This window comes from Opisthorchis viverrini (genome assembly GCF_000715545.1).
Source record: "Opisthorchis viverrini unplaced genomic scaffold opera_v5_173, whole genome shotgun sequence".
Taxonomy (NCBI): Eukaryota; Metazoa; Platyhelminthes; class Trematoda; order Opisthorchiida; family Opisthorchiidae; genus Opisthorchis; species Opisthorchis viverrini.
In genome coordinates, this window is record NW_008751827.1 from 904,882 (window position 1) to 915,250 (window position 10,369).

The window sequence follows — 10,369 nt, forward strand, 5'->3', positions numbered from 1 at the left end:
CGCCCTTCTTCGGGCTCATCAGGTAGGCGCAGTCCCCGGGTTTCCGTCAACCTTATGTTCTACTTCAAACCAAATTGCACGAAATTAGCGAAATACACTGTTGCAAACTAATTTGGATTTTCGAGAGGCTCACCTGGAACCCAGCTGAATCCCTCGTTCGTGATGTTTCCAGGCACGTTTCAGAGAACGTTTTGTTGACGACAGTCGCACATTACTACGACCGCTGAGCTGCTCTTTTGATCACTTTTTGGTTCTCAAGTGGAAGGGGTTTAAAATGGTTGACTTACTTTAACTCCAGCCATTTTTCTAGAAACCACCAAAATATTCTTCATTGAATATTCACCGATCTTCAGTTGCTTCAGAGCTAACGACTGATTCATTCTGCAGGCGAATTCCCAAGGACGTCTCCCAGACCTATTTGCTTTTTCAGAGATGCCTATCTCGTCTCCTTCTGGTTCTGGACTTTCGAGGAATACAATGCTAACTCTCGGTACATTACTTACTCTTGTTGAGCGCTGTTTGTCCATAATGCGGGTGTGTTCATTGTGAAACATTTTCGAGTAGTATTCATTGAAATATTATCTCTGCTATTCTGGTCACGTGGCAGTTGTTTCATCAAACACATTTTACTGGTTGGTTATGTGATGACTAGTCGGGCCAGCTTTGGTGGATAGAGTCTAGTAGTCATTCGACGGACGCAGTTCGAGAAATACACTCGTCTTCAAAGCGGTTTGTTTTCAACGAGGAATTTAGCCAAACGCCATTTGAATCTCTCGAGGACTGTGCGCCAAGAGAGTTTACGAGTTATAGGAGAGTGTGCATTAACCTTGTGAATAGTTCTCCTTTAAGGTAATGTACTGCGATATCTTGTAAGTAAAGTATGAGGCAGCATTTATACAGCTCATTCACTTGAAACTATAGTAGAAGTATAAGCTGAGATTTTGATGATTCTGTAGTTAACACCAAAAGAAATTGAAAACAAGTGCATTTCATGAATTCCGTGCATTTTTGTATGTAATATAAGGTTAACGGGAACTCGAACACAGCCCCTACTCGATAAGTCCCAAGAACAGAGAATCTTGTTGTGTGCCGCCCAAAGGTTTCGGCCGCCTTGTGTGCAGTTTATTTCGTCAAGGAAACTTCCTACTGTGTTCTTCTTTGTACAGGCTGATGCCAAACTCAGCTGTGTTGGAAAACGCTGGTACAATATGCTCCAGAACCTGTGCTCACAAGAGAAAAAGCTCTGAAGGGTTTGGCTGGCTTTGAAAGCTTGCCCTTTTTGAAGCAGAGGACGGGGGTAGGATGTGCAAAAGTTCCTATACCAGCCAGATTTTGCTTCTAACGGTAACTAGCATTTTTTTAAAAAAAATTTGTCATATTTTCCCGGACAGATACATCATGCAAGCAACAGTTCATCACTTTGTCTGTTCGATGGCGCCAGGGATCTTCTGATAAGTTCAAAAGCGAATTTGGGTAGCTGCTCAATTTATTAACCGCACTGTTGTGACAGTGTTTGTCATATTTCCCGGACAGATACATCATGCAAGCAACAGTTCATCACTTTGTCTGTTCGATGGCGCCAGGGATCTTCTGATAAGTTCAAAAGCGAATTTGGGTAGCTGCTCAATTTATTAACCGCACTGTTGTGACAGTGCTAAGTTTAGCTCTTCGGCGCTTCGTTTACATACAGCAATGAGGTCTTTTATGGATCCAAGTTTTGCTGGAATCGAACTCTCCATGTTCCCGGCCGAAAAACTCGACTCTTTGTGCTGAATGTTCAATGTGTTCCACGGGTTTCAAACTCTTCCACACTTTAGCTGATAGAAATTTTGTCAATAAATATCAATGGAGGTTTCGTCCTGTAAGCAAAATCAATCTTATCTGAATATCCGGGGGCATTACAAAGCTGTTCCATCTCTATTGGGAATGTCCTACAGTATTTATTCCGCGAATTTTTTTCTACAAAAAGCCCAGTTTCTTCCTGAACCACTCTCAGCAAATCAGGCTCGAACAAGAGATCCAAGAGATCAGTAAGTCATTCACCATTCTAAGACCCGAAAGGACTGAAAAACACACCGTTCTCACCTGAAACGTTACACATCAAAAAGTTCAAACTCGATTTTCTATTCAATGTTACTTACATTGAGACAAGAAGTGACCGAGCAGTTTGACGGTCGCCTACGTACACCCATCACGCAATGTAGTTTGCTGACAAAATGCTTTCTAAGGGCAGCCGTCACCAGCGTCTCCATCTGCACTGAAGCGTAAAGTGACTGAGTAGGTTTCGGTTGGCTGCATTGCCTGAAAAAAACATCCTGTTGGCCGGCACCAGCGGTAGACCATAGCTTTGTCCGGTTTAATCCCAAATAAAGTTGGTATCCGTTTCGCCTCCATGGGCCAGATATCGTTCTGTCGTCTAGTTACAGGTGAGAATGCAAACTTTGCGGCCACAATAAGTGGGCATGACACTTATGGGCATGCGGTGTGAAGTGACAGACTGTTCAGGGCCAACGACTTCATTCAGCTAATAGAGGGCGGTCGAGGTTGATACGCACGGGAGGGGCCGTCTTGTGTGCGCACTCATCTGAGTCTGAGTGTTGTTGAGGAACTAACTACTGAATGTAAAATAACAAACAAACACAGCATCTGGGTGTGCGATGTAGTGTTGATATGAGGGACCAATCCCTTACTTTCGAAATAAAGAATCAGTCAGGTCCATGAGTCAGCCTCACTTACACACGGCCTGAATGTCCATGTGCCCACGTACACCTTAGTTTGACTAGTTATCTTTAAAGTTCACAAGGAGTAGTAGAGACGTACAGTATTACTTGGAAGTCATGAGTAACGCATATTGTGATAGGTTGCTGGGCTTTCAGAGTTCTAGAATTCCTCCTTGTTTCAACTCCAAATCTCATGTTGACCCAAAACCAGGGCGTGGAAGAGGGCGCAGGCTTCAGTGTCCACGTGTGACTCTCAAGGAATATCTTCTGCCACAACCAGTTTGCATCAGCTAGTTCCATACTGGTCCTCAAAGTAAGGCAGATTGTTGGTCATTAACTGATGTATGGCCGAGTCTCTGCGGCGTTTGAATTACAGCGAAACTAAATTTACCTATATTTTCCAAGCAGACGATATCGTCAGGCTCTTGATACCGTCGGTGTAGCTCAATAGCCATGACCGTCATCTTATCATCTTCTACATTTTCGGTGTTCAACTTGTTACAAAGTCGGATAAGGATAACTCGTTTACTTGGAACTGTGGATGCAGCACCAAGGCAGCCATCATCACCGCGCCATACAGAGCACTCTCCATATGCATCTTCTCCTGGTGCAGTAGATTTGTTAATCATATTTCATAAACGTCCTTTTGTTTCAACTGCTTCAGTTTCATTTGATCATAAAGTGCATTCGAACTAAGCAGGGTGACGGCAATATGTGTAGATAGCTACGAGTCGGCGGGCCTGTTTGATAAAACCTTTACATCTATACTTTATCTCAATGTGACAGAAAGTAGGTAGTCGTTAGCCAAAGATAAATAATAAATAAACAAGCTGAAGTTGTTCTGGACTGCGAAACTGCCAAGCCTTTGCTCAGTGTACAATTCGCAGAACTTTTTGAGTTCAAACAATATGCTTCTTTCTAAACGTGGAAAAGGAATTCCTTCTCAAAATTGTGGGTCCCATAAATTTTCCAAGTAATGAGTGTTAGCAGGATACTCCCCCAGTCGCCGGGCCAAACCATCAAGTTAGCCATTCATCTGCGTAAACTTTACCACAGATCAATACGGATGAGCGGGGCACCAGGCCTGATCTACAGCGACCGTCTTCTGAAAGCCGGAACGCCAAATAATGTCTGACGGAAAACGTTGTTGCTCACTCTTCCAGGCAATGACCTCTCGAGATTCAGCAATCAGTTGCACAAACGACATGTGCTTTTTCATCCGCGAAACCCAATCGAGTTGAAGAAAAAACTTTAAAGTGACTCAGCCACTGCACTTTACGCACTTGAGTGAAGTCATTTAATCAACTTCGATGGTGCACGTATACTGCAGTTGGGATTCAAATCACACGTGGAACGGGCGTGCTAGGAAGTACTCGAGACCAACACACAGCCGAACTGCAACAACCTTAGTGATGGCGGCAGTATCCCGTCTGTCTGGCTTGGACTTACTGTACACCTTGTTAGACACAATAGTCAGGAGTCAAGCAGGGACTCCAACGATCACGCATCACAGCCTGTACAACAGCGAACGGAGGCGCATCCCAATCGAAGTGCGTTCAAAATCACGAGCTAACACACCCACGCACGCTGGTAACACTTGACTGCCAACTGATCTCAGCAACACACCTATCAGAAGACATGATTGCGGACCCAAATGACAACGCACTTAAGTAGTACACAACTGTTTGTAGAAATCCTTTAAAAATGTTGCCCAAATAAATCGAAAAGCGGGATTATAACATCTTATTCGACTTTGCTGTGTTTTGAATTCAAAAGTTTCCATAAGGTATTCCGTTTTAATTACTCTAGTGAAAACTAGGGGTGATAGGATGATGGACTGAGTGGGGATTAGACTACTCAGAAACCCGATAATATTTTCCTTTTCTGATAGTGATTCTGAAGCGTTCTTTACTGTTTCTTCAACGTTCTCTGCGTAAATTTTCAGTACAGCGAACTTTTGTGAGGGTCCCTATTAGGAATTTTACTTAGCCAATCGGTAAACCATGTAGCACCTCATGTACTTTTGACAACTCCGTTCAGTGTGCAATTAGAGAACTTGACTACGTCCTTACCCCTCATACCTGCAGTGAAATTACACGGAAGATGTGATCCATTTCACTTGTCCCGTGTACCGTCCAGTCAGTTTCCCTGAGGCTAAATACTGTCAACTGGTACCGTCACACAGATGTCGTGTTGGGTGCTGATGTGGTTTACCGCTCGATTATACCACTTCGGTTGGCTGTAGTTCTGCTACTTTGTTCACCTTTCACTGACAGTGTTTGCATACGACTGGTGGAAGTCGAGAATAGTATTGCCTCCTTGTAGTTTAAAGCGTCCTAGTTAACTGGCTGTTCAATCTGAAGTTATTATTTCATTCTGTTGTCTTCATTCACTGGTGACAAAAATCTCGATAACGGCAAGGACGGTACCGAAATACAGCCAATTAGGCCGAGTCTGTAAAAATTCACCTAAAAGCCGGAAGGCTAATCATTCTAGTTGGTCCACGAGTATGGTTTTGTACTGTGCTCCTACACGGCTCACCTAATGGGTATTCCGGTGACTGAGCGCGTTGCTACGTCTTCTTAGGGTCGAACAATTTGACTGAGGCAGTTTGGCTGTTTGAAAACCCAAACCAATCAGAAGGAATTGGTTTTAAACTTTATATTTCCTTGCAGCGAACGAAATGCCTCAAAAATTCATAGTTTATAAAATTACGCAACCCTTAAAAACAGTGACAAGCAATGAAAGATAATATTTACTTTCAGTGCCGCGGTACACGATCCTAAAGGCTATTACCCCCACTTAACTCACATTAGTCTCGTTCCCTAGGCGTGCGCCGAGGCAGGCCGGCTCGTATCCATTTAGTTCACACCAAACCCGTGGTGTTCTATGTGTGTTTGCAAAAGACGGAGAAAAAAGATATTCTGTTTCAACCAATTCATTATTTCCAGGTTTTCTCCATGGGGATAAAATCTCGTTCCGGAGGGATGACGGATCGATTATGGCAACATTAGAAGCATGGATTTTGGCAACGCTACAAAGTCCTCAACAGGACACAACCAGGACAGCTGCTCGATCTTCCTTCGAGGCGCTGGGCACAATCAACCACTACAGGCATGAATATGTTCGCGTGTTCAGACTTCAAAAATTAGAGGTGCCTAGCGTGTACCGGTAGATAATTGATAGCACGCTCGTCTCGCAGTCCATACTTCCGTGATGGATATTCCGGGGCGACCAAGCCTATACACTGTCGGTTGACTCTAATAAAAGATAAAAATCCCCGTCAGCATACGGGTATTGTTCAAACAGCAGTGACCTGTGAATTTGGCTGGAGTGGTTGACAGGAACTTTCGGTCCCGGGACGAATGCTGAGGTCTCCCAGACACTACATGACCATCTGAAACGAACCACCGTGGAACTAGACATTGTTCACAGACATAGGACTTAGTCAAACTGATGCTACCTAGTGCTATTCCTTTGAATTTCGAATACGTACCAGCCCTTGTTGAGAGGCGATTCACCCACAAGCCAAACCCAAGTAAATGATTGGTTCAAAAACTATCACGTGACAAGGGCTAACAGACGATGTCACGTGACCGCCACCACCCCAAATGCAAGAGGCATAGCATGTAAACTGAATCACTAATCCACTGCATCCCGTGCATTGTTGGTTAAGTGGGATAACTCTGTTGTTTTGACCGATCGCATGCATGGGCCGCGGATCCAATTCACTGTCCGCTGTGTGTCTAAATTGAAAACCAACTGGAATCTCCTATTTTTAACCAGGCTACTGGGCGTCCAAATTCCTAGCTGTGCTTCTGATTATGTTTTCTTGAATTCATTCTGTTTCCTGAGTAAAGGCGGTAACAAAAATAGCTAAACTAAGGAGATCACGTGAAGGGGAAGAGGTCAGTGAAGAGCACCTTAGAATAAATGGACATATCCTAAAGTGTCATCTTTGACAACCATTACACGCGTGAGTTGTCAAATAGCAACGCGTGTTTGTTTAGAATTTCCCGAAATATATCCTGTAAATTATAATTGATGATTTTTATCACGTTTTGATTGCTCAAGCTTCCCCATTTTTTTCGCGTGACATGCGTCTAACGCGTTCTTGACTTGACCTGCTTGTAAACTCCATCTGAAAGCGCGCATTTTGGCTTTTGGAGCGATTAGCCAATCAGAATGCCGGCTTGTATGTAGATGGTGTGCCTCACTTTTCTATCTCTATTTTCAAATAAACTAAATTTCGCATCGACAGGAAATCACTCTGTGAAGCTGAGTACTCAAACGAAAACTCAACAAAGACTGAGGAAACAAGTGTTTGGTTACAACCGAACGAGAACTTTCGTGGATGTTGTATCAGTCATGTTGATCGCCCATGTGACCTGATCGATCTAGCAGGCCACATTGTCCAAGTGATGTAACTGAAACTGGAAAAGGCACTTTGCTTGGTCTGGTTTTAAATAAGCTGGACAACTCGCCTATTTTTTCTTCGAACTCTGTGGATGACCTGAAAACTTCCTAATCATGGGTCAGAATCTTGATCATTTGGTTTTCCAGAAGCACCATGTGTACTGCAGTTTCCCATGCTGCGCATGCCAGTCTCGTGAATCCCTTTCTACAACACGTTGCAGCACTTAAATCGCAAAATCTGTCTTTCAGCTGTTCATGTCTGTCGGCACTTCTGCCAGATTTACTAAGCACCAATTGTGGATACACTATCGTTCACTGAGAACCAAATTTTGTTGGATAGGCTAAAGCGCGTAGCATTGCGCGCACAGTGTACCGCACACGGTTGTTTCGTGAAGTCATTTGGTCATTTCTGAGGCGGGCACCTGTAGACTCACAAAGAGCATGTTCCGACAATGTATGTGAGGAGAGAAATGTGTGTGTCGTTAAGCGACAATCAGACTGGTCCGTGTGTGAAGGGGTGGAAGGGTGTGCACAGCAAGACCGATAGGTAGTCAGGCGTAAAAAGGAACAGGATACCGACCAATGTTCGCTCCAGTGCACACGCGTAGACTGTGAGAATGTGCGAGAAGGAGATTTAGACGGATCAAACAATTATGCAAACTCTGTTGCGGTCAAACCGGTGAGATGTTACACCTTCCACACAACTGCCTGAAGGAAGGAATTTCAAACGAAAATGGTACAATAAATCTTGCAGAGCACACCTCAAAAGCACGCTCACTGAAGACGCGTAGTCATGCTTCTATTAAAGTATGAACCATCCCGTTTGCTTGCACCCTTGTTCCATCCCTTTCTTCCGATTGTAAGGTTGTTGATAGTTAGCTGTTGTCAGTGCGCGTGCGTTCCATGCTCAATGAGGCGATCAGGCGGTATCCTGTTCCTTTTCACGCTTGAGTAACGTTTATTTTCTGTCCACAGACATTTACTGCTCAGACAGGGTATGTTCCATCCTACCACCCTTTACACAATCTTTTCACGTATCGTCGAGAAACTGAGACCCTCTGACACAACTGTGCAAATATTGGAGGGCAAGTGGCCTGTTTATTTTGGTCCGTTCAGACTCAAACAAAGTACTTTGTAGTATTCAGTGACAGGTTACGGCCCAACCGAGACTTTGCATATTGTGGTAATTCGTAGGCTAAGTAAACTGAGGGTTTCCCCTCTCATGTGCAAATAGTTTGCCTGACCAACCTGGTCAAAAATTAAGGGACAAACAACCTCGGTTTTCTGGTTGTACTTGTGCGTGGGGAAAGCTGGAAAGCAGGTTGTCTTACCATAATCTTCATGAGAGTTGAGGCACGACTTGTGGAGATTAAGATTTTTCTTTCTTCATTTCGTCATTGTGAAAATTCTTTCATACCGATTTGGTATTAGTGTTTTATGGCGTGATGATAATGATGAAAAGATCCTGCGTCTAATCACTACATATATCTACATACAAAACCATCTAAACTGATTCTTTGTGAAGAGACCAGTCTGTTTAGAACATACACAATGGCATCGTCAACAGTTATGACGGAGACTGGAACCCTACCTTCAGTAAAGAGATTCCACAGCCGCCTGAACTGCCCATCCTTCTGAGGGAATGGTTATGTCGTCAATAAAGGAAAAACGTACAAACGGTAAGTAGTTGAGGCCACAACCAGTTGTTGCGCCCTCGAACATAAATCATTCAGCTGTAGCAGCATTTCGGTGCCTACCTGCCCTGCCACACAAAGGAGGCACGAGAGATGGGATACTGCCGGAATGCCCAAGCCTAGACAAGGGAAGTCGAGAGGCAGAGGTCGGGTTCGAACTACGGACGTTCCGGCCAGTAGATTCGCGCTCTAACCACTTGGTCCATCTCGCCCCTATGATGAACATGGCTGATGGGAATGAAAAAATCTTACTGAATTCACTCACTAGCATAAGGACAATTCTCCAGGGGGATTTAACAGTACTGACCACTCGATTTATTCAATTTTTTATTCAGCTGTAAGCAGCATTTGGTGCCCCCCTGCCCTGCCACACAAAGGAGGCACGAGAGATGGGATACTGCCGGAATGCCCAAGCCTAGACAAGGGAAGTCGAGAGGCAGAGGTCGGGTTCGAACTACGGACGTTCCGGCCAGTAGATTCGCGCTCTAACCACTTGGTCCATCTCGCCCCTATGATGAACATGGCTGATGGGAATGAAAAAATCTTACTGAATTCACTCACTAGCATAAGGACAATTCTCCAGGGGGATTTAACAGTACTGACCACTCGATTTATTCAATTTTTTCTCCTGTTATGTCTTCAACTGTCAGCTGTTACGCATCTCTACACCGTCTTGATCAGCCCTTTACTCAGTCCACAAAGGGACATGACCTACTGATCACTTATTCTAAAAAGGCCTGTGAAGATAAATGCAGAACGGAAATGCTGACACTGACTTATGGCCTCAATGAAAAACCACTAGGGGGTGATATGAGTGGAACAATCCCGACTGATTTCGTACACATCGGGACTTACTCCTCTCTCCCGTCCATTACCGGTTTCTTCGCACCATTGAGGACCTAAATTCAAGTGACCACTAACTGAGGCTATACAACAATCAGACGCGTTTTGTTTGTCAAGCATTGCTTTACAATCACTGTTTTGTTTGTTTGTTCAATTTTTCATTGGGTTCTTATTTGTTTCCGGCCGTGAAATTGGTGTGTTTGATCAAGCATAGTTGATGTCTACGGTCTGCACACCTTGAAGACACTGACTGTTTATCCAAGATTATCTGAGTAGGTTTCCGACTATCTTTGTTCGTGTGCTTGTCTTTAAAGAATGCTTTCAAACCGATGATGTTGATGAACCGCACAGCTCCTATATGCTTGAACAAATGCGTGTCAGTCGCTTGTCGCCGTCAACCTTGAATTGGTTCATTGAGAAGGAACAACGTTGAGGCGAAAGTGGTCGTGAGCTGTCGAAGAAATTTCAGCAACCTTATGAGTAGTTTCCTTTACGAAAACGTTGAAGGTGATTCGCCAAGTGTTAAACGCACATACGCTGGGCGGAAATTTGGAGCCGTTCAGCAGAACGCACACTGCGAAGGCAAACTGCTATTCTCGTGAAATGGCATCTAGTTGTGGCCGTGATTTTCTTATATGTATTGAAATTTTGGGTGTTGTACTGTTTGGCTGGCTTTCTCAGCGCAAGGCGCAAGAA

The 10,369-nt window shown here is 44.2% G+C and overlaps 1 protein-coding gene across 1 annotated transcript in view; it reads right to left on the reverse strand.

Moving 5' to 3' along the window:
- T265_07439 (hypothetical protein) overlaps window positions 1-3,349 on the reverse strand; it is a gene marked incomplete at both ends in the record, with an annotated part of 56,780 nt that extends 53,431 nt beyond the window's left edge. Inside the window, one exon of the mRNA XM_009172957.1 lies at window positions 3,112-3,349. Coding sequence (XP_009171221.1) covers window positions 3,112-3,349 — 238 coding nt within the window. The remainder of the gene's footprint in view (window positions 1-3,111) is intronic.
- Between the last annotated feature and the right edge of the window lie 7,020 nt (window positions 3,350-10,369).